Source organism: Anser cygnoides, chromosome Z (genome assembly GCF_040182565.1).
Source record: "Anser cygnoides isolate HZ-2024a breed goose chromosome Z, Taihu_goose_T2T_genome, whole genome shotgun sequence".
Lineage (NCBI taxonomy): Eukaryota > Metazoa > Chordata > Aves > Anseriformes > Anatidae > Anser > Anser cygnoides.
The window spans coordinates 46,576,508-46,603,372 of NC_089912.1; the positions used below are offsets into that span (position 1 = coordinate 46,576,508).

Sequence of the window (26,865 nt, forward strand, 5' to 3'; positions counted from 1 at the left end):
TCCAAGGCTACTGTTGCAGGGCAGACAAAATCATGCCCTGCCCTTGATTCTGAGATGGCTGACTGCAAGTCAGCTCCGGTGTGGGCAGTCGTCACAGTGCTGAATATAAGCTGGTAAATCCTGCTGGGTTAAAGGGGATATTAGGTCATGTTCACTCTGCTGACTTAGCTGCCTAATTTCTGCTCCGTAGCACAAGCAGCACTAGAGCAAGGCTTTGTAGCACAGCCTGAGATGTACAGTTCCTCTTTCACATGATGTACAGAGCCTGAAGTGCCCACCTCAGAGCTCCAACCCCCACACGTCTATGAAAAGTGCATAGATATTGTCACATGATGCATCACCGCTGCCTCAGTCATTCGCAAAGCAGGCTCTTGTCAAAGCAAAGGTTCAGGGCTGAGAAAGTTGTCACTGCAGTTACACTGATGCACACAGCAGAGAGATTTTTTTTTTTTTTCCAGAGCTGTCAAATAATTTCCACCTAATTTTCTCAAATATGAGTGCCTCCAACACCGGAAGACTTCTGACTTCACAAATGTAACAAGCTCCATGCTCAAATACATAGGTTTTTGTGTCTGCGACTTCACCATGGTGGATTGTCGTGCACGGCAGCACTGCAGATTTGTGTAGTTCAATGTGTAGAGAAAAAAACTGTACAGATACAGGAAAAGAGATGAACAGAGTTATCAGTTAGTTGGATTTAATTATAACTTGTAAGGAAAGCTAGTTGACTGAGCTTGCATTAAAAGAACTTGGAGAGACAGATGATCTAATAGGTCTTTGATTTCTGAGGCGAGAAAGTGGGAAAGGACATGATTCTCTTATGAGTGTGTGTTCCTCCTCTTTAACGTAGATATTTTTATAGCTGTGCAACTATTTCTGTGCATTTCACTTGTTTGAAATCTAGTAAGAACAGTAATTAGCACTCATAATAGAGCATTAAGGTGAGTACTACTTTTTTCCTTTTTTTTTTTTTGGTACAAATAGCAATACTGAGTCAGAGAGATGACGTATCATGCTAAGGGCTCTGAACTCCATGAGAAAGTCAGAGTGCAGGACTCTGAGTTTAGTTACACGCTGTTCGGCATTTCAAGTAACTTTTGCTACTCTGAAGGGTAGCCAGGCCACCCTTAGGTCAATCTAGCTGACTCTAAACCATCTTTTCTACTTCTTCCTTAGGATACAAAAGAGAACAAATCTTAGAATGAGTGTAGCAGTCAAAATGCCAATTTTGGGTAACTTTACGCTGTTCAGTTAATGCTACTGACACTCAAAATCAAAGAGTGTAAAGGCTGCAGAGGATTATTTTTCAGGTGAGGCAACAAGACAGCAGTAAGGGAACCTTTTAGGACTAATCACACAGTGCTCCCAGTACCAAGGCCATCTGCTGGCCTTGTCTACTCAGCCAACCTTCGCTGTGATTAAGTTCTTATTTCCTCACTGATGCTGACCAAGGACCATCTACTGCTGCTGCAAATGTAAAGCTAGCATGAAATACCCTTTCTTGTTGTTTGAAGGAGTTGGGTAGAGAGAGAGAAGAAATCTATTATTTAGGCTTTCTTAATTTTTGGAGCTCCCCTCACCTTTTTATGTTTCAACTTGACTGAGAACCTCCTGTCACGAATGTGTGCGAGTCAGAAGTCCATATATATTTAGCTAGTTTAGTTTAGTTAGATTAGTTAGTTTAGCTAGTGACATCAGAAGTCACACCAGCCAGAACTGGTAACACTGAATTGAAAATATCGAATGTTTTCTGATGGATTATAATGAAAACATACATTTTGTCTGTCTCGTTTGACTACCAGCACCCGAAAGCCCAAAGACATTTAAGCACGTTTCCACTGCTTGCAAGAGAATTACAATAAAATTATCACTTAGCTGCTGCCAGCATTTCGCATGAAGTTCTTTATAAATATTAATCTAAATGACCTAGCTTACTAATTAAGTAGTCATCTGCGTACAGCAAGTGGTACTTGGTGGTATGCAGTGGGTGTTAAGCTACCCCCAGCAGTTGCATGTACAAGGAACTTATTGCTCACAATGCTGGATCTGTCAGGAGCTTCATTCAGATCCATAACTCGTCCTGCCTGGAATTCAGTATAAGATCAAATGATGAAGGTTAATGTCGGTAAACATTTACCTGTGCAAAAGACATTAAATAACTATGATGTTCCTTTTAGTATCCATCACACTGTTTTTTGTGCAAGACGGTGGACTGAAATTCAATTTGCCTATTAATGTTTACACCAGCAGCTGTTTTGAGAATTTCAGCACACATTTCATCAACAAAACAAACAAAATATTTACTACTCTATTTCTCTCAAAGCAGCAATGGCTATTAAGTGACAACAGAAGTTCTGGTATTTCTGCAGAAATGAATAAATCTTGATTTTTCCTCCCAGGAGTCAACTGACTATTCTAGGCAGGAGATTTACATGGATGTACAACTTTGAGAAGCCTACTCTCTGTGCTTATTAAGAATCACAGCTGTTGATTTCAGTGCCTATCTTCTTCTATTGCAGCCCCTATTTCCGATGACAAAAAAGTGATTGGGAATTGTAACTTTGAATTCCCATCAGTGTGTGTAAAAAAGACCAACACTAAGACTTTTCTTCCTTTTTTATGTATTAGGGTTTGCTGACTTTCAATCTGCTGTACAGAGAAGGTCCACAGAGAACAATAATACTCAGCAGGTGCCAATAAGGACACAATCTGAGAGCTAATTTAATCTGCTGCTCAAGTTGCTGAAGGTAGCAGCTGGAATTTCCCTAATTACCTTCTTCCCCTTTTAGCTTATAAAATAAATGCACTTTATGAAGTAAGTATTGGGGACAGAGTGGATATAGAAAGGATTCATTCTTTCCAACAGATTAAAACTGTGTTTTATCTTACAGAATTGTTAGAGACCCTGAGCATAAGTAGTTGCCATTGAGAAATTTGTATATAGGAGATAACAGAGCATCCTTATTTTGTAGTACTTACTATGTTGAGATAAAAGCCTTATTTTTTAGAGGATTCCAATCCACTGTTCTTGTAGAGATGATTTAAAACAAAACAAACAAACAAAAAGGCATTTTGTTATTATAATGATCTTCTGTCTCAGTCCGATAGTTTCAAAGTGATTGCTACATTTAATAGATAATATTATTTCACAGTGGAGTAATCTGTCCTGCAAGAATGTAAAAAATGTAGAAACACTCTGATAAAGCATGACACCAGTTCAAGACAATATTTCTCTTCCTACCAGTGGTGAACACCGGAACAATGACAAACACTACCTGTCTTATCTGGATTATCACATATACAGTGCCCTCTGGTCCTCTAGGTTTGCGGGAATGCAGATCCTCTTAGTGATGGTTCATGTCCTCCCTTTGGGAACAGCTCGCTCAAGAGTTCTCTTAAAGCCTGCCATGTACATTCCTGGCAGTTTTTCTGTAGTCACCATGTCTGCTGATCACTTGATATCTTCCCATAGGTTGTTTGTCCTACTGCACTGTGAGTGGCTGGTGTTTTCAGTGCTGTCCAGGATGATTTGTAGCATTGTAAAAATGTGGTACAATACTTTGAATTGACTTAACATGCCAAGTATCTCATGTTTTCATCCTTTTCTTCAGTGTTGCACAATGGATTTGCAGTGCAATTTATTTTTAGGTGATGCAAGTAATAAACATCATTCTTTATTTATTTCTTTATTTTCCCCAGAAAGAGCGTACAGTGAAAAAGTCTCCTAGGAAAATAGAAAAAGGGGTATACTTCTCCAGATTAAACTCCTGAGGTATTCTGTCAGCTACCAGGACATTCCTAATGTAATCAATAAATAAAATAAAACCTTACACTTGCTGAAAGAGGCCAGTAGGCATGGAACTCCCCCAGATTAATTTATTTATCACAAACGTTTTGTTTCACTGACTGATTCCACTCTACTCAGCCATGGTGAGACTACACATGGAGTACTATGTCCACTTCTGGGCTCCCAGTACAGGAGGGACATGGACGTACTGGAGAGAGTCCAGTGGAGGGCTGTAAAGATAATGAGGGGACAGGAACATCTCTTTTTTGAGAAAAGGCTGAGAGAGACGGGACTGTCCAGCCTGTAGAAGAGGAGTCTGAGAGGGGATCTTATCAATGTATACAAATATTTTAAGGGAAGTTGTCAAAGTGATGGGACCGGACTCTTTTGGTTGATGCCCAGCAACGGGACGAGAAGCAATGGGCACAAACTGAAGCACAGGAGGCTCCGGATGAATATGAGGGTCACTTCTTTGCTGTGAGGGTGACAGAGCACTGGAACAGTTTGCCCAGAGAGGCTGTGGAGTTTCCTTCTCTGGAGATACTAAAAAACCTGCCTGGAGGCCATCTTGTGTTTTAGGTGATCCTGCTCAGCAGGTGGGTTGGACCAGATGACCTCCAGAGGTCCCTTCCAACCTCACCATTCTGTGCTTCTGTGATGCTAATTGATCTATCAAAATAAGAAATTAATGTAACCTTCAGAAGTAATACATCAATTTAATATCAATTTTCTTATTTCTCTTTGAAAACATGCAGTAAATTATAGTGTCAGCAGAAAGTGATCTTCTTGAGTTACTTTATTCTAGTGTCCAAGAGATAGTCACTCAAAGTGAAGTAACCCATGATGTGATGAACTCCATTACATCCTGGGTGAGTGTAGTTGGCAGTAGTAGTTAGTGCTGGTAGGGGGCTGATGTATGGAGTTAAAAGTGTCAGTCCTCTGCTGTTGCAGGCAGATATTTTTATTTGCTAACAAAATGCACGATAGGAAAGAACTATGAGATGATCATGATATTCATTTTGTATGGTGCCCTCCTGAGGAATCTCCTAATAATTCCAGAGCCAGACAAGGGAATCTTCATTTCATCCCTTGCTGAAAGTAGTTACTTCTTCACAGCAATGAAGAAAAGTCAATTTTCAAGCAACACAGAAACGTAGGGCAAGAACTGAGGAATGCCTTTTATGCAGTTGCAGTAATACATTCAGAGAGTAACTGTTTATACTGGATTTTGAACAGGAGATTTCAATTATCCAATCTTTCTTTGATGATGGCAACTTTTTAGCTGCCTTGTATGGACAGTTCTTCTTCAATGACAGCTGAACAACATTTCCTAAATCTACAGATTTCTAATTCCAAATAGTTTTATTCTGAACAATAAGGAACAATGCAACTTTTTGAATTATTCAAGTTATTTTTCTAAAGGGCGTGTGTATTCTCTGAAAGTATTTTGTTTGATTGCTGATCAGCCCCATTGAACTCATCAAACTGGTATTGCTAGAAGACACTTTTTACTGAAAAATTGCATGCAATTTTGATGCTCAAATTGTTTTAACACTTCTCTTTCCTGATGTGTGCATATGGCTGGTTCTGCAGTGCTAACAGGCTGCCTTTGGCAAGGGAGAGAGCAACTTTTAACTCCCAACCTTCTGATGCTCATGCTCTTTTATTTTTTTCCTTTTTTTTTTCTTTTTTTTTTTCTGTTTCTTTTTTTTTGTTTGTTTGTTTTTGGTGTGTGTGTGTGTTTGTGTGTTTGGTCATTTCCCCCTCTCCGCCCCATGTGTTCTCAGCCTATGCCTACAGTGTGGTACACGTACATCCATCCCGCTTCATTTTACCACTCCTTTTTAAGCCATCAGCCTGATAATGAAGCTCTTGATGAAACTGTGAAACCAGTAGCAGCAACAATGAGTCTTCACTGTTCCTGGAGAAGACTGGGGTGTTTGATATGCGTGAAGCTTTGTGCAGATAGCTACCACTATAAACTGCCATTTGTTACTGTCAAACAAGTGTTACAACTATGTAAAAGTGTTGCTCTTCCCTAGCAAGGGATTTATACTTGGAAAAGAAAACAAAAAATAATTAGTGCTTTATCTTTGTTTCATCCACACCTAAAGTGTATGGATGTTGGCTGATGAACAGAAACCCTGTTCTCTGTTACTGCTTACAGTGGGGTTGGAAATGATAAAGAATTGGCTTGAGAATATTATAAATAGCTGAGATAAAATGCCTGTGACCTGATACCTGAGTCACCAAATATTTTAACTATTTGCATATGGTTACTATGATTGTGAAACATATAACTTTTCCACATAACTGTGTATTTATAGATCTTTAATAAATATGTAACAGAGACATACTGACAAAATCTGACACACTGATAACCTATTTTGCTTTTGGTTGTGCAGGAAGTGCTGAGTTTGGGATTCACATTGCAGAGAGCTGGGAGGAAAAAAAAAAGCTTAATTACAAGGTACCCCTCCCATAAACATCTCCCAGACAAAACCACAAAGTTTTATTGATAACAGTCTACTTATCTACAGGCAGTGTAGCCGATAAGCTTCCTGTCTGCTCAGACAGACCGAATATAGCACACCTTATGAAAAAATTTAGAGCTGTCTCCAATACTCAAATATTTCTACTTCACTTCTCATCTTTTATTTATTTATTTATCTGTTTTATTTATTTATTTATTAAATCTTTGATATGACCAGAGTTTTCGTTCTCCTGGGGCAAATGCAGTTCTAGTCTGTAGCCGAAGAGGTGAGGAAATGGAAATGCCAGTTTATATGGCTGGGAATAGATGGTGCTAACAGGAGGGTTAAAAACAGCTGAATGTTTCTGACCTGTATGTCATATTTCTGCATGTGTACACAGACATATGCACAAGCACACAAGTGCAAATGTGTGCCTGTCCTCACACCTTTCTGCCATTCATAAAACTTTGACTGCAAGCTATTCTGGCACAGTCATTGCAAAACAGCAAGGGGAGTCTGTAGCTGCTGTGGCAGCATTCACATGCTTACTTCTACTCCTGTGGCTAGCATGTGGATCTCCCTGAAACAGAATAGAACAAGTCAAAGCTAACTCCTGCCATATTTTTAGTATGCAGCTGAACAAATTCCTACAGCTTCTAAGGATCAAGGAAATTGCTGAGCAAGGCCAATCCAGCCCTGAACGCTTCCAGGGATGGGGCATCCACAAATTCTCTGGGCAACCTGTTCCTGTGCCTCACCACCCTTATAGCAAATTATTTCTTCCAAATATTTATATATATACATAAATATATATATAAATATAATATATATAAATATATATGTAAATATATATATAAAAATAATATATATATATTTATATATATAAATACTGGAGTGTGTTAGTATTTGGATATGTTTACCAGCTCCAGATGATTGTCAAATATTTGTTTCCTGTCTACAGTATGAATATTGAGGTAAAAATAATCATAACTTACATAAATTGCTCAAGACCTATTTCTCAGAGTTTTTATTCCAAGAGGAGGATGTCCTTAGACTATAAAAACTGGAAGAAGAGAAGTAGTTGTCCTGAGGGAGCATTTGTTCATAATGGGGAAAGATCCTGAATAGTGGGTGTGAGGGCAGATTTACTGATAAAAGATCTCAGTAAACTGCTTATTAACACCGTGTAGCTCAGCATCTATGTCGTGAGAGAAAGAGCTGGCCAAGCCATTGACTTTAAGAGGGCTTTAAACCTAACTTGAACCCCTAATTAGCACTGGCCAGTACAACACGTGCTCCTGTGTTACCAGATGGTACTTGTGCATCCCTGCAGTCTTCCCTACCATGTTGACTCTGATTGATTTCCATCTTTAAAGACCGTACTGTTGCATGGCCTCCCCTTTCACCACTGCAGCTGCATCTGTCCCTGTTGGAAAACGCAGATCAACAGAGGATGTTTGGAGTACCTGTTATGACGGCATGCATCTATACTGGGGAGAATAACAGCCATACCTTTCCTTTATGCTGATGTTGGCAAGGGGTGTTCTCTAGCACTGTGACATGATAGATGCTTATATATTTCTTTTGATTTGTCTCTATGGTAACAGACTGCCAAAAGAAGGGATCTGGTGTCTGGGAGCTCAGCCATGAGCATAGGGAAAATGGAGGATTATACCCCACCAGCAGGAAAGGCAAGCCCAAGGATAATTTACTTAAGCAGAGATTTATGGGTGGAAGACTGGAAATAAAATACCTACAACATAAGATGCTCGAGAAGAAGATATTCTCCCAGTTTTCGTTTGTCAGATGAAGGGTGAGTTGCAACATTTGTCCGCACCTCATAGAGAAAAGGACTGGGCGTTCTCCAGTCTCAACATTTGCTTTTATTGCTAATGCTTCGACACAAGTCCTAATGTTGCTTTGTGGGTGACCACCAATTTTTTCGCCTTTCTTCTACCTTTATCTTCTACTCCAGTCCATTCAGTGCATGGCAGTGCAAGCATACTTCTGGAAAATTCAGTTTGTTCATGGGTTTCTCCACTGATTTGCTGTTTCAAGCTACAACAAGTTCAAACACCCTTGCTCACTTTTAGCTTTCTCTGTGATTCAGCCTCATACACTCCCTTTCATTTACTATGCCACGCTATCATCGCCTCCCTGCTTTGCAGTTGGGTTGTTGAGTTACATGTATATTCACACCTTGCAGTTTCTAGGTTGGGAAACAGTTCCAGCTGCATTTCAGGGTGAGAGCCAAACGTGCAACAGCTTTGCCTGTGCCTTCAAAGCTCAACATGAGAATTGTAGGAAACAACAGTGGAATATACAGCATATCAAATGTTTTAGGAACCATCGAAAATGAAAGCCAGAATTAGAAAATAAAAATGATGAAATGCAGAGACCTTCTTTGTCTACTGTAGGCTACCAATTTATTTTCTGTTTGCAGCACTGCTAAGGATATCCCAGCCACTGTGCAGGTTCATGGAAAACACGTGTGCGTGTGTATTGTGTGCACACATACATGATGAAGAGGGTTTGCTGTAGTATGGTAAGTATCAGTCTCTTCGATTTATTTTATGTGAAACTGACAATTTAAAGTATTTTAAGAGAAGGTACTTGTCTTTCACGTTCATTGCCTTTTTTTTTTTCCTACACATAATAAATATTTAGAAAACCGTTCTTGTATTTCACAAGCATCTGCAGAATTGGGGCAGCATATTAACTGTGAATAATAAAAGATACAGAAAAAAAACACTTGTGAAATCATTCCTTTGAAGCTGAAATAAAGACATGGTTACACCCGGAGATTAATTATGAAAAACTGGATACTAATGCAGTGGCAATATGCATAGAGACTTTAATCCATTCAGCTGAGGAGGGAAGCATGGACGAGTTGAGGGGGAATATTTTTCTGTCTTAAAATGATCAAAGAACTTTAGTATATTTGCAGAAATTTGTGGAGACAGATGACAGTCAGCGAGGGGAAGAAAGGGCGACAGTTTAAAATAAATAATGATATCAGATGAAACATGGAATGAACATACAAAAGATGGCAGGAATTTGCTCTGGAGGTTATGCAAAAATTCTGCAGCTTTGCAGAAAATAGTAAACTATGTGTTTCCTTATAAACTTCTCTCTTGATTTGTGGGAATCCAGTTGTTTTCAGCTTTCAGCATGACAGTTATAAAAATAGCACAATGTAAAAATAATGTACGTACAATAAAATGGTAAAAATGTCCAAGGCCTGTTCACTAAATGAGAATGCCAATGCTTGAGTTGGACTTTGTATATTTTCTTTTGGCTGTGAATTTCATGATTCATTTCATAGTTTTTCCCTACCCTTTCTGAAACCCCTGCACCAATAAGCCAGAGGTTCAGTCCTGGAGGAGAAAAATGAAGAAATGACAGGTTTGGACCGGACATGCATGTTTTTTAGGGAAAGAAATATTAAGAATGAGTAACGCATGCTTTTTTTTTTTAATTTTAATTTATTTTTATTATTAATATTTATTTATTTATTTATTTATTTATTTTAACCTACCAACAACTCTGGTAAGCCTATGGTAAATCTGGAGACAACGATGTCTGGCAGAGCGCCCTGTCCTCCGTCCAAGATGAAGAGCCCCTTGTACCGCCCAGCTGGCTGGAGGCACCCAGCACCACTGCTCCAGCGCCCCGTGCCCCAATGCTCTCAGCCTGTGGCATGGCACTGGGCCCCCAGAGGCACTGCAGACCCCTGGGGTTCCTCCTTGGCTGCCTTCCGCTCTCAGGAAACTTTACCCTCAGGTTGTTCTCTCCATTCTAGGAAAGAAAAAACGTTCCCTCTTCAGGGCCTTTCCTCCATCTCAGCCTTCACGAGTGACCTCGGGTTTCATTTCACTGCTGTGCCCTTGTGCTAGGAACCAGCTGTCAGAAAAAAGTGTATTTGGGATTTGTTAGTGTTTTTTTTTTTTTTTTTTTTTCAGACCCAGGATTCATTACAAGTGATTATGCAAGAATAAGCCTCAAGGCTGTTATGTACGTAGAATGCTTCTGGCCTTTGCAGCTTCTCCCACCTCTGTATTTCTTCAGAAAAAGGAGAAAAAGCCAGATTAGATGATGAGGGTATAGTACAATTCTTACTTTTCTATATTTAAAGCATAACATGATCCAGTGACTGCTGAAGTAATGAATCACTGTGATTTACATATACAGGTCAGCGGAGGACATCAGCACACAGCTGAAAACATCCCCAAGCCTACACTCTCCTTTACTCCTCCAATTCCAGCCAGATACGTGTGCATTCCTGTTACAGATCCTGTTAACCAGCTGCAGGCTGGGAGATGAGGAGGTCGCACTCCTCGTGGCCGGGAGGAGGCCTGGCGGCGAGGGCTCTGCTTGCTGCCCCAACCCACAGCCTGGCAGGGCAGGAGGTGCTCCCAGTTTATCCTCTGAGTTCCCTCAAAGCCAGCGCCAAGGTGAAGCCAGGAGCAGATCGGGGCTGCCGTCCAGGGGTCCGGGTGCTGGTGACACACACATACACTTTCTCCATTCCCCGGCCAAGTCATGTTTGAGGGAGCTGAGAAGTGGGACGGGCAGGCTGGTTTCCTTGGAAATGCTTTTGCTATAATTAAACCCAGTGGGGGGGGTGTGGTGTAGAAGTGAAGGATCCCCCCCCACCATTTCTGATCGAGGGTAAAAATAATCTATTTGCACCCTGGGCTGGAATATGGAGGAATCCACCGGGCTCGATCCCTGCTCCACATGCATGTGCCTGAGCGCTCGAGCATGTGTTGTCTGTACACGGAGCGATCGCTGGATGGCTCAGATATTGCCAATGTCCCTCTCGTAGCGCCGCGGCTGAGATCATGTTGTTGATCTTGTTTTACAGCAGCCCTGACTGTTGTGCAGAGTACAGAATGTTCCCTCCCGTGAACTGAGGTTGAACTTCTCCAGCCCACTTTGTTTCAGGAACCACGCAGATATACGGCTGGGGGGGGGGGGGGAGCAGGGGGGGAGGAAGGGAGGGGGAACCAGTTTTAAAAAAAGCAAGAGGGGTGGAAGGGAGGAAGTTCCCAAAGGGTTTGTTTCATCTTAAGTATTTAGTTTTTTTTTTTTTTTTTTTTAAGTTAAAAAAAACCACCACCACCACCAAAACAAGCAAAAAAACAAACAAAGCCAATCAGCATCAATAAATAAATATACTTTGAGGAAAGATGTAAAAAAAAGACAAGGCAAACCCACATTCACAGAAATAGATTTATGGCACTATTGTTTCTTTGACTGTATGTCATTGTTAAACGAGCACGTCCCTTTGCTTTGCTGCACCTCTCCCCCTGCCCTGAATGCCACACTTTAGTTCCTTTCCCAAAGGAAATTGAAAGTGTGTCTGGCTCCACCTGAGAGAGAAGAGGCCAAAGGTTTGACGGACACCTCACCTCACCCCCACAGACGACTATTTTTTTTTTTTTTTGAGAGTACACCTTCAAAGCCGGTGTCTCTCAGAAGTTTTGTGTCACTGTGGTCCAGTTCTCAGGCCAGGCTGCGGGGGGCTGCTGGGACCAAAGGAGCCCGTGAAAGGAAGGTGTAGAGGAATAAATAAATCGAGGAGTTTCAGCCTGCAACAGGTGAGCACGCCAGCACCCTGAAGAGCCTTGCTGTCACTGGTGTGCTCCAGGGACTGCACTGCCACGGGCTGTCCTTATAAAAGGATTGTTGAAAGGAGTGACTGGATTAGCAGCACACTTGGGCATTCTTCTTGTTTAGTGCAGCCAGCCCCGTGCCAATCTTGGATCAAAATGAATCAGGAATCTCAGGAGACTTTGTTAGCTCCTTTGTATAATTTCTTGTATTTCATGCAAATCTCACACATTCATTGCTTCTGAGAGACTTTCTGCCTTTCTCTAATTTTCTTTCATATGGAGATCACAGAGTTAACCCGCTCACTCAATGTCTGTGTTCTTCGCAGTAGCTAATCTCACCACCTAGTCCAGTTTAACTAGCTTCTAATTTATTTCTCAGTACTGACTAGATACCATCTGCATATATTTTTTTTGGCAGCAAACTGGGATTTATATCACTACAATGTGTTATATCCGTGGTGTGTTCCACTCCATTAAGCACCTCATCAAATCCTTTAAGAATATTTTTTGTAGCCTGCTCAATAGCTAGATGATGCACCCTTTTGTGGTTTGCTGTTCAACCCCAGCGAGCTATAACTTTTTTTCCCCAAAACATAAGGTAATCTTAACTCTCAGATGTGGAAACGTGCAAAAAAGTCCCCTCCAGTCTCACTTTGAAGTTAATTCCCTGTGTATTGCAAGGAAAGCTATACCATGCCCCCTCTGAAACTTGGGTAGGCTGCCTCCTGGAAGATGCCCCCTGACAGTGCAAGAACAACTTCCCAGGTAGCACATACTCAAAGCATAGCTCCAAAAATTGGTGAACCCGCAGCCCCATTTTGGTCTGCACTGTGCCCTTTGCCATCTGCTCCCCAGCAGTGCATTGGCAGCTGGTGCAGCCCATGGGTCAGAAGAAGGGTAGGCAGGGTGGAGGCATTATGTCTTACTTGTTCTCTTTCCTCCACAGGAAACATGTCCTTGTCCCATGTCCCCATGATACTCTTTTCCCTCTCTTTCTCTTGTCTCATCTCAAAACTGCCCTTCCTTCTTATTTTCTCAGGTGCTAGCACCTAACACTGCTCTGCTCCTTGGCAGTTAATGTGGCTGCTTCACAGCCTGGTGCATTTTATCTTATCTGCAGCACTTCAGAGCTACATTAGCCCTCTCCCACTGTGCTTTGCCAGGCTGCTGTGATGTAGCTATCCAAGACCCATGCAAAAGTAATCCAAGGTCACTTCCTTTCTGTGAAATGGGGGTGAGCTGCTCTGCTCAGGCTGTGGACCAGGATGACGGACAGCTGTGGGCAGTTGTTACTGGGCAGCAGAGCAGAGTGGTTTCACAGGGAGGGAAGTGGATGGGTATACTTTGCAGGAGACCTCTTGAGCTTTTTGTGATGGTGGTCACCTGTAACTGATCCGTGTGCCGGATGTTCCCAAAACACAACGGTCTTTTCCCCCGTCAGCTACAGCACTAGCATCTGTGCAGCTCAGCGGTGACTTGTGTCCTGGTTTCAGTTAGGACAGAGTTAATTTTCCTGCTAGTAGCTGGTAGGGTGCTATGTTTTGGATTAGGATGAGAAGAGCGCTGATAACATGCTGATGTTTTAATTGATGCAGAGCAGTGCTTACACCAAGCCTAGGACTTTTCAGCTTCTCTCTCTGTCCTGCCAGCGAGCAGGCTGGGGGTGCAGCAGGAGCTGGGAGGGGACAGACCCAGGACAGCTGGCCCAAAATGGCCAAAGGGGTATTCCATACCATCTGACGTCATGCTAAACAATATATAGGGGTGGCTGGCCGGGGTGGGGGGCCGGCTGCTCGGGGATAGGCTGGGTATCGGTCAGCGGGTGGTGAGCAATTGCACTGTGCATCACTTGTTTTGTGCACATTATTATTAGTAGTACTATTACCATTATTATTATTATTATTATTATTATTATTATTATTATTATGTCTTAATAAACTGTCTTTATCTCAACTCACAGGCTTCACTTTCCCGTTTCTCTCCCCCAACCCAGAGAGGGAGGGGGGAGGGTGAGCGAACGGCTGTGTGGTGTTTAGGGGCCGACCAGGTTAAACCACAACAACTTGGATCAGGGAGTTGATCTGTCTAAGAAGTGCTCTTTTCTGAGTTATTTTTTGTCCAGATTAGGACAGTGACCTGACCGAGCCCACAGACCGTGGGGTGTGGGAAGGAGAGGAACTGGAGATATGGCTAACAGAGGTAGGTCAGCCTTTTTTTCCCCTGTCTCATGTGTGTTTGAAGTGACCAACCTGGAACAAATCCGTAGGATGAATGAGGCTCTTTGGTGAGACACATTGGGCTACAGGCCATAAATTTGGGTTCCCGTTACTACACAGTGTTGAATGCAAGCCCCGCACACACACAAAAAAGTATGGTTTAAAACACACCTATCTATTTACTGGTTGCTAATTCAGCTTATCTGCCTATCTCCTGACACTGCTCCCTGGCTCCTATGAAAGCTTCCTGGCTTTCCGTATGTTACAGAGCAGGTCAGCGTGCATAACAGAGCTATGGACTTGGCACAAAGACTAAAAGACTACTTTTTTTTTTTTTAGCTTTTTACACCACTTTGTGAAACAAGCTGGCTTTTATATTCTAACATTATGTGACGTGTGTCCTTGGTAATCTGGACTGTAGTTACATTGTGTTTGGAGACACTGCTCTGCAGGAAGTTCCACTTTAACTCTGTCTGCTGTAGAATTCATTAAGAACTGTTATTATTATTATTATTTTAGACTTCAAGATTTTCCCACTAGCTGCATCTTTTTAACTTTTATTTATTTATTTATTTATTTTTTATTGGTGCCTCTTTGTAGTTTATGAAAACAGGGTCATGCCCTTGCAAAACATTTGTTTCATTACGTTCTTTGTACTTCTACTACTTGCAATGAGGTCTTTTTTTTTTTTTTTTTTTTTCCATCAGGGAGACTGTGATCACTTCTGTACTGGGAGATGGGATGGTATGTTTCTTTACACTTCTGGTCTGCCTTCATGAGCTTCTGTGCACACAGAAGCAAGGACAATTGCATGGACTTGGTGTTTCAGTGCTTTCCTCTTAGAATCTCAGTTTCCACAAAACCTGCAAAGGCCTAATAATCTTCACAGAACCATGGCCATTTGTCACAATAATTTTGCTTTGACCTGGCCATTGGCTACACTACAAACTAATTTAATCCCTAATTAATCCATTTGATAGCAGTTGAAATTCAGAAGACTTAGCCTTATTCATTGGGGTGACCCGGCATGTGACTGTTTCAAAGGCAATGTACCTTCTGCAAGTGAATTCTTGTGCATGGGTGGCAGGAGTCACCACTATTTTTTGAATAATCCCTTCCAGCAGTTTGCAATTTTCTCTGCACACCCATGGGAACAGATTATAGGTCTCCAAAAGCTCTGGGCTTGCAGCATGCAGCAGTGTGGAAGATTTAATTCTGAATCATTTTCTTTCAGTACCACCTTATCGGGCAATAACGGAAAGTGTTATGACCATTTCCAGCAATTTTGTCATGTTCTTTTCCAGTTTGGAAGTTGCAGAAAACTTATTTTTCTCCATTTTCAGTTGTTTTTGGTGCATTACTGTGCATTACTGAGTTGACACAAAAAAAGAATAGCTCCACTGTTGACTGTGAACTAATGTTACCATGCAAGATGAGGAGTGGAGGGCATTATCGTCAATTCATTTGATAATGACAGTTCACAATAGCCTATTACTTTTTCTACAGGCAGGACCTCCAGCCAGGTGGGATGAGCACTTCCTCAGTCACTGTGCTGCTGTCAGTCAGCACAAGGCAGACAATCTGACAGAAGACTTGGAGTTAGTCATCATTATGGTGATGACAACTGATGCTCTCCAGAGCAGCCAGGGAGGTGGAGGGTGATGCTGCCCTCCATGTATTAGAGCATAGATAAAAAAATAACCAGAAAGCAATGAAAACTGTGGAAAAGTCTAGATGAACAATGTTTGCTCTTGCCTTCTGTCTCTATCTACAGGTTCACAGATGTAAAATAATGAAAAGGTAATAATTTTTTATTTTTTTTTAATTTTTTTACAGTCTTTCATCTATGTCTGGAGAGGAAGCAGATGTATATTGTCAGCAGTCCCCAGACAGCGGCATTGTGGTCAGGGTGAACTCAGATACTGGGAATCCTGGAGGAATGCACACAGTGCAGCCTGCTTTGATGCCACTTGACGACGAGAGCACCACGTCCTTCCTCCACCAGCATAGCTCTGTTCTGTCAGCTCCTGCCTCCCTCCTTGTGGGGTTCCAGCACTTCAATCAGTAACTGAGTGCTTCTCTGCTTTTCCTGGCCTTTCCTGGCTTTTTCATCCTTTGCAAGCTTGTCTGCTGTAGGCCCAAGTCAGAGCCTGATAGCTGTCTACAACTCCTCCCCCTCCACCTTGGGTTGTGGTTGCTGTCGTGGTTTTAATTGGGTGGGTGGCCGAGCTCCACCACAACCATTCTCTCACTCCCCCTCCTCAAAGAAGAACAGGGAGAAAATATAATGAAAAGGGCTCAAGGGTTGAGATAAGGACAGGGAAATTGCACAGTAATTATCGTGATGGGCAAAACAGACTCAGCATAGGGAGACAGTAAGATTTATTGCTAATTACTAACAAGCTAGAGAAGTCAGAAACAAAGGAAAGAAACCAAAAGCACCTTCCCCCCATCCACCCTCTTCCACCTCCTCCCCCCGAGTGGCGCAGGGGAAGGGGGAATGGGGGTTATGGTCAGTCTATAGCACTGCTTCTCTGCCACTCCTTATCGGTCACTCTCGTGCCCTGTGCTGTGGGGTCCCTCCCACGGGATGCAGTCCTTGCTGAACTGATATTGCATGGGCTGCCCACAGGCAGCAGCTCTTCAAGAACTGCTCCAGATATGGGTCCGTACCACAGGGTCCATCCCTCAGGAGCAAACTGCTCCAACCTGGATCCCCCACGGGCAGCAGCTCCTGCCAGGTCACCTGCTCCTCCGTGGTCTCCTCTCCACAGGCTACAGGTCTGGCCTGGAATCTGCTCCGGCAGGGGTCTTCCACAGGCCGCAGTCTCCGTCGGTGCAGGTCCACCTGCTCCACCGTGGTCTCCTCCACGGGCTGCAGCGTAGAACCCTGCTCCACCATGGTACTCCATGGGATGCAGGGGGACAGCCTGCTTCACCATGGTCCTCACCACAGGCCGCAGGGGACTTCTGCTCCGGCGCCTGGAGCACCTCTCCCCCTCCTTCTTCACTGACCTTGGCGCCTGCAAGGCTGTTCCTCAGTCCTCTCACTCTCCCAGCTGCTGTGTGGCGCAGCCTTTTTTTTTCCCGTCTTAAATATGCTGTTACAGAGGCGCAAAACAACATTGCTTATTGGCTCAGCTCTGGTCAGCAGTGGGGCCCTTACCTAACATGGGGCACCTTCTAGATCCTTCTCACAGAAGCCACCCCTATGGCCCCCTGCTACCAAAACCTTGCCACGTAAACCCACTACAGTTGGATAAGCCAAAGAATCAAGATTCATCAAGACCTAACAGTGTGAAATTTCATGTCAGTAATAGGGAATGCATGTATTATATTGTAATACGTGTATTAGGATGTTAAATACATGTGCCTGTACACATACACATCTATGTGCACCTAGGTTTTTTCATATATATGTGGAAAACATCCCTATCTCTATATCTATATGCAGGTATACTTTTGAGAACCTATAACTGACGACTTTAACATAGAACCATAGAATTAGAGAATGGTTTAGGCTGGAAGGGACCTTAAAGATCACCCTGTTCCAGCCTCCCAGGAAACAGGCAGGGACACCTCCCACCAGAACAGGTTGCTCAAAACCCCGTCCAGCCTGGCCTTGAACACCTCCAGGGATGGGGCATCCACAGCTTCTCTGGGCAGCCTGTGCCACTGCCTCACCACCTTCAAGAAAAAGAATTTCTTTCTAATGTCTAATCTAAATCTACCCTCTTTTAGTTTAAATCTGTTAATCTGTTACTGTTTGTCATGTCAGGCCTAGGCTGCCTCCCTCCCTCCCTCCCTCCCTCCCTCCCTTCCTTCCTTCCTTCCTTCCTTCCTTCCTTCCTTCCTTCCTTGCTTCTTCCCTCCCTCCCTCCCTCCCTCCCTCCCTCCCTCCCTCCCTTCTCAGGAGGCCAAGCAGAATTACAGTTCGCCCTGAGGAAGCATGATACACAAATGTACCTAAGACCAAATTACATCTGGAGAAGGACAGTCAAAAATAGGGTTCAAGTTCTGATCCCCAAATACATTCAAACCTGGGTTTAGTGCCTAGGGTAGGAGAAAAAGGCTAGACCACACATAGAAATTCTGGATTCTGCTGCACTCCAAGCTTCTGGACTGTGTTTTTAACTGTTGAGATCAAAGGTTTTACCTGTGAGATCTGAAGCTTTTTAGCTCAAAGTGCTTTAAGAATACCTACTGTGGTGGGTTTTTGCTATCTACGGACTTAGAAAATAAACGTCTGATTTGAGATTCAGTTTGGTGGAAATCTGCAAGGCTAACTTTGATTTTGGTAGGATGGAATTTGATTTCTCTGTGTAGTTAAGTGGCTTTCATTTAGTTGAATGAAAGTGGTAAGAGCTCATTGAAAAGGCAAATACATTGAACAAAACGTCTTTCTAGTCCAGAGTGGGAAGGCAAACAGACCCCATTGCTATCTCAGGATGTATTACAATGGTGTGTTGTGGAGAGGTTTTGCAGGCCATGGTGGTAAAATGGGAATGGTTGCAGAAGTTTCTGGTAGAAGGAGAAAACCATTGGATGCTGAGGGCATCCCATCCCTGGATGATCTGGATGCCAAAAAGGAGTGCTTTGATTTTTGCTTGTTTAAAAGGAGTTGAGTTGGAGGTGGGCCTACTTTTGGGTAGCTTTTTCACATGCAGAGGATATGACTCATATTGGGAATGTAGTCTGTGATTTGAGTATAGATGAGTATTTTAGGAATATATGTGTATTTAGTAATGAAGGTATCTGGATATGTACCAGAGAAAAGGCTGTTTTTCTGAAATTTTGTGTTGAATTACCTGACATACATTTATTGCTTTTCAAAATGTTACACATATTTGAAGTGACAAATCAATAACACTAAAATATCGGAGGTTGTAACCCTATATTTGAATGGTTGTATTTGTATTTAAATGTTAAATTAGCAATTTTTTTTTTTGATAAAACAGCTAAGTAGGCTTCTGTTGGTATCATTGATGGCCTAAAAGTTCAAATTTTACTCTAAAAAACCTTAGTATGTAACATTTTCTTGGCAGACATTCTGACATAAATGTTTCCATATGAATACATGTATCATCATGATTTTTTCTGAAACTCCTGGATACAAGTATAAGGACATTTTTCTTCTCTGCCAGGTTTGTTGAATATATAACGTATATTCTGTGAAATGTACATGAAACCAGACTTAACAAGTCTGGCAAAGCAGAATTTTCTTGTGACAAGTTCTTCATCCTGAGAAGAGGCTGCAACAGTCAGTAGGAACTGATACTGGTGGTGGTGGTACGGGTGTTGAAATTCAGGAAACTCACTCAAATGTCTGAATATGAATTTAGATGCCTAATTTTGAAATTCCTGGCTAAGAGTTAGTCAGCTTATGAATTTCCACAAGCCATACCATGGATCTGCAATGTCGAGTGAACTTTGAACTAAAGATGATTGACTTAGGGTGGTTATAATCTTTGACTTGTTTAGCAGAGCCATATGTGTAAAATAATAATTTTCTAATCACCTGGAGCTATTTTTCTTCTCTTTTGGTTGTAGATCACAAAGAAGTAGTTTTATTTATTTATTTATTTATTTTAGATTTAATTTGGCCAAGCCAGATGTTAAAGTAGTGATAGTTTACAAGTCTGGCTACTAGATTTGTGTCCTGCTTTTTCAGTGATCGTAGGTGGAAGAAGTTTCAAAGACATTTTTCTGGCAATCTCACAGAAGTTTTGAATAGAAGGTAGAAGAGTGACTGTCCATTTTTCTTCATTTCTGCTGAATTGTGCTGTCCAATAAGTTTATAATTATTTGCAGTTGCAGATAAAAGGAAGTTTGTCCTTGAAAATAAAGCTAATTTTGTATTTTTTTTTTAAGAACAAAGAAAAGTCATTAAGACCTCCTTAACAGTCTTGCCCTATGATAGAGAAAACTCTTCTATGAAACAGATATACTCAGTAAACTGAACGAGTGACAAAGTATGCCTGAAAAAGAACAGATGGATCTATCCTAACTTTGATTTTTTTTGCTTGTTTGTTTTGTTTTGTTTTATTTTGTTTTGTTTTTCCTGTTGCTGTTAAGGTTTCCCTTTTAGATTCCCAAGTTTCTCCTGTATCACTCAAACAGGACAGTCTGTACTAAGCTCCTCTGAGGGCTGACAAACAGGGAGAATAGAAATCCTTGCCTATTTAAATACCACATGAAGACAAAAACAAGATACAAAGTCATTCACACAGCTATGGATAATAAGCACTGCAGGGACTTACACCGCTGGTAGAGCCCTCTCTGGGAGCAGTGCAGCTGTGTCCCCAGCTGCTTTTTGCTACCTTGCTGGATGCAGCTGCTGTGGTTGCTCTGTGCTTGCACTAGCACAGCATCTGGGAGCCTGAGGTGGCTGGGAGCTTATATTACAAGGGTGGGTAGGAAACAAGGAGACAAGTACAAGGAAGCAACCTGACAGCACCATACCACCCCACCAGCAACCCAGCTGGCTGAGTTTTCTGTGGGCATTTAGCCTTGCACAGGGCTTTGCAAGATTTCTGGTGGAGTCCTTCCCAGGGATAAAAGGCAGCATGTGAGGTAGGCTGGCTTTTTGACTGACTGGAGAAACAGAGGACAGGCAGGGGCATTTCAGTTTTTATTGGTAATGCCTTGGTCTTTATTAGTAAGGACAATTGTTCTCAGGGTAAACATCCCCCAGAGATGTACAGCAGTGACATGGAGCAGGATGAAACTCCTATAATCCAATGGAAAACTGTAAGTGACCAACTACATTACTTGAACATTCGTAAGCCTATGAAGCCAGATGGGATTTATCCAAAGGTACTGAAGGAGCTGGCAGAAGTGCTCACCAACCCACTTTTATGACAACCCCCTCCCCTGCTTAGTAGATGAGGGAAAGGCTGTGGATGTTGCTTACCTGGATTTTAGTAAAGTGTTTGGCGTCATTTCCTACAGTGCTCTCCTGGAGAAACAGCCTCTTCAGGGCTTGGGCAGGTGTACAGTTTGCTGGGTGAAGAAGTGGTGGGCTCAAACAGTCATAGAGAATGGAGTTCAACTCAGCTGGCAGCTGGCCAGCAGTGCCATTCCCCAGGGCTCGGTAAAGGGCCCAGTTCCTTTTAACATTTTTATCAATTAGCTGGATGAGGGGATCAAGTGCACCCTCAGTAAGTTTGCGGATGACACCAAGTTGTGCAGGAATGTTGACCTGCTTGAAGGCAGGAAGGTTTTGCAGAGGGATCTGGATAGGCTGGATTGCTGGGCCGTGTCCAGCCAGAGATCAGTCAATAGGGTTAAGTGATGGGTCCTGCACTTGGGTCATAACAACCCTGAGCAGCAGTTTAAGCCTGGGGAAGAGTGGCCAGAAAGCTGCCTGGCAGAAAAAGACCTGGGGGCACTGGCTGAGAGCTGGCTGAGTGTGAGCCAGCTGGGTGCCCAGGTGGACAAGAAAACCAACAGCATCCTGACCTGCATCAGGGATAGGGTGGCCAGCAGGACTAGGGAAATGGTTGTTCTCTTGTACCTGGCACTGGTGAGACTGCACCACAAATATTGTGCTCAGTTTTGCGCCCCTCACTGCAAGAAGGATATTGAGTTGTGTGAGTATGTGCAGAAAAGAACCGAAAACAGAACTCATGATGGAACTAGAAGATGGAACTTATGAGTGACTGAGGGAAATGTTTATTTTTCAGTCTGGAGAAGAGGGGCCTGAAGGGACACCTCTTTGCTCTATACAACTACCTGAAAGGAGGTCCCAGCAAGAAGACTTGGTCTCTTTTCTCACATGACAAGTGACAGGATGTAAGGAAAATCTCAGGTTGCAATGGCAGAGGTTTAGCTTGGACATTAGGAGGATTTTTTTCATGGAGAGTGTGGTCAAACATTGGAATGGGCTGCCCAGAGCAGTGGTGGATTCCTCATTCCTGGAGGTATTTAAGAGACATATGGACACGGCACTAAGGGATATTGTTGACTGATGGAGTGTAGTGATAGGACAAGGGGTAATAGCTTTAAACTAAAAGAGTGTAGGTTTACATGAGATATTCACAAGAAATGCCTCTCCACTCACAGGGTGCAAAGGCACTAGAACAGGTTGCCCAGAGAAGCTGTGGATGCCCCATCCCTGGACGTATTTCAGGCCAGGCTGCATGGGGCTTTGGGCAGCCTGGTCTGGTGGGAGGTGTCCCTGCCCATGGCAGGGGGTGGGACTGGATGACCTTTAAGGTCCCTTTCAGCCCAAACCATTCTGTGATTCTATGACCTGGTAGGTCAGGTGGCTGGTTGGACTTCATGATTTTGAAGGTCTTTTCCAACCTAAATGATTCTATGATTTTGTGATTCTATGAAATAAAAAACAAACGTGTTATCTAGAGTAAAGTGTATTAGCTACATCCACAACATATATTCCTGTCCTCTATTAGTCACTGTTAGTCACTGCTGAGAGCTTGTGTTGGCAGTGAGTCAAATTTTTCTCAGTTCAACAGATAGTTGCCCACTGTGGCCATTTGGATTTTGGAGTCTGTGAGGTTGTGGATTGCTTGAAGGTTAGAGTTAAACTCTCTCCATACCCACTGTGGTGCTTTTTACTGAAGTTCATAATTTTGCAGAGCAGTAACCTGGAGGAATGTGCAGCCCCCCGTTCTGCTGATGGATAAGATCAGATGCTTTCAGTACAGGCTATTATTTTAAACCAGGTCATAAATTAAAGAGGTCACAAACAACTTGAAAGTCAGATTTTCCTTCTGACACACTTTTCCATATTTCTGCAGATAAAAGACAAGACTCTTTCAGCTGCTCAAGCAGCTGTGCTGCTTTGTTAACATTTCTGTGTAAGGTGTAGCATGTAGATTAATTTCCCTTTGACTTTTTCCTCAGGGTAGTGTGTTAGCTTTTACGTGGGTCTTTCACAGCAGTGCAAGGGTAAAGGGGCATTCAGGAGTTACTGAGTCTTAAAAATTAATTATAATAGTTCAAAAACTAAATTTTGAGTTATCAATCACCTTATGGAGTCTGTGTATTGCATAAGTTAAATGCCGGTCTAATTCTTGTCTTTTTTAACCTAGTAAGTCAGGATTAGTACCACTGAAGAGAAATGAAATATAACTCTTGTGAAGTTAAAGGTAGACAAGAGACCTCTTAGGCATATTCCCTTTCATATTTTTGGCATCATGGAGAGCCTTCACTATTTAGCAATTCATGTAAACTGCTAGAAGCTCAGAAACAGTATTTTTGCTGAGGAAACCATCTTTCAGCTGTCAGGCCATCTCTGGCATCTGAGAGGGAAGACACAGGGACAAGGATGTATGGTGCGCAGGGGCGGGAAGTGGTAGGCTGGGAGCTGCCCTGGGGCAAGCACTGGGACACTGTTGGTGGGGAGCGGGCACCCCCTCTGTGGCTGGCTGGGGAATGGGAATGACTTAGTCCCTGTGCTCCTGGCTGCCAGCCCTGTGGGTGACACCGGCTGCCACCCCTCACTCCTTCAGTTCAAGCACAGAGCTGCCACATTAGAAGCTCCAGCTCCACTATGGTCTAGTACAAATACACGAGGAGTACCTGGTGGGGCAGAATGGGTGGGTTGTTCTTTTCTTTTAGGAAAACTGCAAACAGTTTAAGGTCCCAAGCTGCTAATATTAATCTTTGGAAGTTGCACATTCAGAAGTTGAGAAAGGTTGCCTTTGCAGGTGCCCATTCAACCTCAATTAGACCCCTGAGGCTTGTGTGTTCAGCAGTCTGTAATTATACGACTACATACCATCCTATCCACAGAATTTTTACTCAGTGCACAGGATGGAATTTCTTTGGGGATGAATAATCAATAAAAAGGTGTGTGGTACAAAGGAATAAATATATTTTTTTTTTCTGTAGGAATCAGATTTTGTTTCTTTCCAAAGTGTGTAGAAAGACAATTAGTATCTAACAACCCCTTATACATGGAAAAATATATTTGTACTTTGGTGTTTTTTTATTATTATTATTTTTTTTGAAAAAAAATTTCTTCTCAAATGGGAATGAGACTTATCAGTTATCTGTTATCTTTTTTTTTTTATCTTTCTTTTTTTTTTTTTTTAATAAATAATTTAGTTACCAAGGAACAGAAATAGTATTTTGGCTTGCTGGTTGCCTGAGTTTAATTTTGATTCTTCCTGCAGGCACACACTGATGATGACAAAGCCCTTTCAGCCCTGGTGCCATTAGGTAGGGGACTGTGAATCCTCTCTTCCTTTGCCTGCTTCACAAAGAGGTGGAGGAGGCAGAGGGGGAGCTCAGCCTTGGCAGCTGAGCAGGCAGATGTCAGTATGCTCAGACAGGGAGGAAAATTTTCTGGTTTTAGGTGGGCTGTTGAAGAAGGATTGTTTTGGCTTCCGTAGCTTTTCTGCATCCTAAATTATGGTATTTTCTGTCACAAAATACTTCCCAGTGGAAAGCTTCAAGTCAATGGTCATTGCCATGAAGGAATAGAAAAGAAAATATGAAGGAGAAATGTTCACTGAAGGACGGGGCTTTGTCACCACTTTTGCCACAAAGTTCTAATGGATTTTGGTTAAGTTATTTCAATTAGAATTCTGACTGCCACTAAATGTCTCTCATTTTCCAGATACCTGACCTGAGGCTATTTTCGAAGGCAGCGTATGCTCACAGCTGTAAAAAATCTATCAAGATTATCTCAAATGGATAACGTTCAGTATAAAACATGTTAGATGGCAAATTTTTCAAATTGAGTTTCCACCATTACAAACCGTTTTGTAAACTGAGATTATCGACACTTAGTCACGTCAGAGTTATTGCAGAAATAAATTAATTCATAAATATGTAAAAACATTTGTTAATTTAGCAACGACTATTACAGAAACCCCCAAAATGAAATTGAAAGTTGATCTTAAAAAGTAGGAGCATAAGGCATGGATTGATGAGAAAACAACGTAGATGCTCACCAATTTAAACCAATCCTGGGGAGGAAGAATACAATAGTATTTGAATATGTAAATAAATTTATCACTTTGTGCAGAAAGAGAATGCATAGATGACCTTTATTTTGTTAAGATTTTAGGGCTTTGCAACATTAATCCTGCTTTTTATTATAGGATATAAAGAAACTGAGGATTGTTACTAGAGTTCCCTGTACCTTCAAAATATAATGAAAGAAATTATAGTGTTCATTTTACCAGTTAGAATTTTAAGAGACCTGAGAGTTGTGCAGGAACCAGTGACCTGCTTGTATTGAAACAGGCTTGTTGTGCAGACCCCATAGTGAGCTAGACGGATAGCTGACGAATGTCAATAAATATCTGCTTACAATTTAAGTAACTTTGGTGAGTGTGTGACCCTTTTAAATAACTTTGATAACTAAATTACAAAAATACTGGCTGAAGGAGCAAAGCTCAGCTCTTTAATTATTCTGATATTAAAGCACCCATGAAGGTACTAAACATCTTTGTGCTAAACATATTTAGGTGCTAAACATCTTTGAATGTTTGATCCTGAGTCACAGACTGATTAAATAGAAGTAGAAATATTATCTTCTTATTGTCTAGACTTGAGTGGGGAGAAGACTGGCTTTTTCCTGCCACCTAAATACCTGTGTGTTTCAAGTGTACTAAGAAGTGAATTTTCCTTGAAGCCTTAATTGAAGCAGTGGTTCAAGTGCTAATTGCAAACTCTTTACAAGACATGCTTCAAATTCATGTGTACAAGAAATAATTTCCCCCCAAAAAAGGATTTAGATATACTCCAGTTTGTCAGAGTACCTAAAATGTCCTGGTCTCTTATTATCTGGTCAGAGAGAAAGAACTGCTGGTGAATAATCAAAAACAAAGAAAGCATTTTCTAAATATTTGACAGATAGTTCAAGCAGATAGTAGATCTGAGAAGACTAATACAACATCATGTTCACTAACAGATGTGAATTTCATCAAGATCATTTATTGTATTATTGAAAAATACGGACCTCAAATGTTACAATCATGTAAAGCTTGTTTGAGATTTCTTTTTTCTTGTAAGACTATATAGGGCATTGCTCTTCCTGTCTTTTAGTTATTTGCCCATTTTCCAGTGCTTTTTTGAAAAAATAAAGTGAAAGTTTTCAAGATGTATGATCAATTTTATGACATTATTCAAATCTTTTTTGTTTGATTGTTTATATATTTTTTTCTTCTACAAAAGCAGTTAAGGTGCCTGCAGAAGTACATGGATGTGTCAGTGCTTTTACAGGAGAGAGAGAAGGTCTGGGTTGGGGGCACTGCAGAATATTTGACCAGAAAATTGCAGGGAAGAACGGCGGGATCTGTGAGTGGCATGACCCTTTCAGCTGGTGTTCATAATCTACAGTCTGTACAGAAAAAGGTACATAGCTCAGAAAACTCACAGGACCGTACATGGACCAGACACTGGTGCAGATGACAACAGTTAGGGCACTGTCAGTGGCCTGTGAAGCACTCACTCAGCACAATTGTACTCCTGTGCATCAAAATCCAAGTAAATCTATGCCAAAAAAAGATAATCAGCAATCTGCTTAATGAGGCCCTGTGATGCCACAAGTGGTGGTGCACATTAGTGGCTCTGGAAGAAGTGAATGCATCTTAATCAACAACATGGTGGGAAGCCAGCTGCAAGGATTGCCTGTACCCACAGACAGGTACCTGAAGCCGTGGGACTCCAATTGCAACTGCAAGTTAGTGTATTGCTCTCAGGGAGTACCTTTAAATTAGGGTTTATTCAAATTTCCTCTTTAACAAGTACTTAACTCTTTTGTTACAGATTGCTATTTCTGCCTTGGGCCT

General features: G+C 42.0%; 1 protein-coding gene and 1 long non-coding RNA gene across 10 annotated transcripts in view; one reads left to right on the forward strand and one right to left on the reverse strand.

The window, feature by feature from the left end:
* Window positions 1-26,174, forward strand: part of LOC106044485 (uncharacterized) — a 30,007-nt gene extending 3,833 nt beyond the window's left edge. For 4 of the 9 annotated variants that reach the window (XR_010827859.1, XR_010827857.1, XR_010827858.1 and 1 more), the window contains exons 3-8: window positions 6,193-6,257; window positions 7,869-8,074; window positions 8,705-8,806; window positions 10,224-10,362; window positions 10,453-14,078; window positions 15,932-26,174. Coding sequence is in view for 6 of the 9 variants with exons in the window: in XM_066988532.1 (XP_066844633.1) it covers window positions 6,193-6,202 (10 nt within the window). In the remaining 3 variants the exon portion in view is untranslated. Of the gene's footprint in view, window positions 1-6,192; window positions 6,258-7,868; window positions 8,075-8,704; window positions 8,807-10,223; window positions 10,363-10,452; window positions 14,079-14,802; window positions 14,840-15,931 lie in introns of all 9 variants that reach the window. The other 5 variants (XM_066988529.1, XM_066988531.1, XM_066988528.1 and 2 more) reach the window with 5 other exon arrangements.
* Window positions 5,108-7,809, reverse strand: LOC136789080 (uncharacterized). Its single transcript, XR_010827860.1, has 3 exons — window positions 7,774-7,809; window positions 7,605-7,687; window positions 5,108-6,226 (listed from the first exon to the last, which is right to left on the reverse strand). It is a non-coding gene; the product is annotated as an uncharacterized lncRNA (long non-coding RNA).
* Window positions 26,175-26,865: the final 691 nt, after the last annotated feature.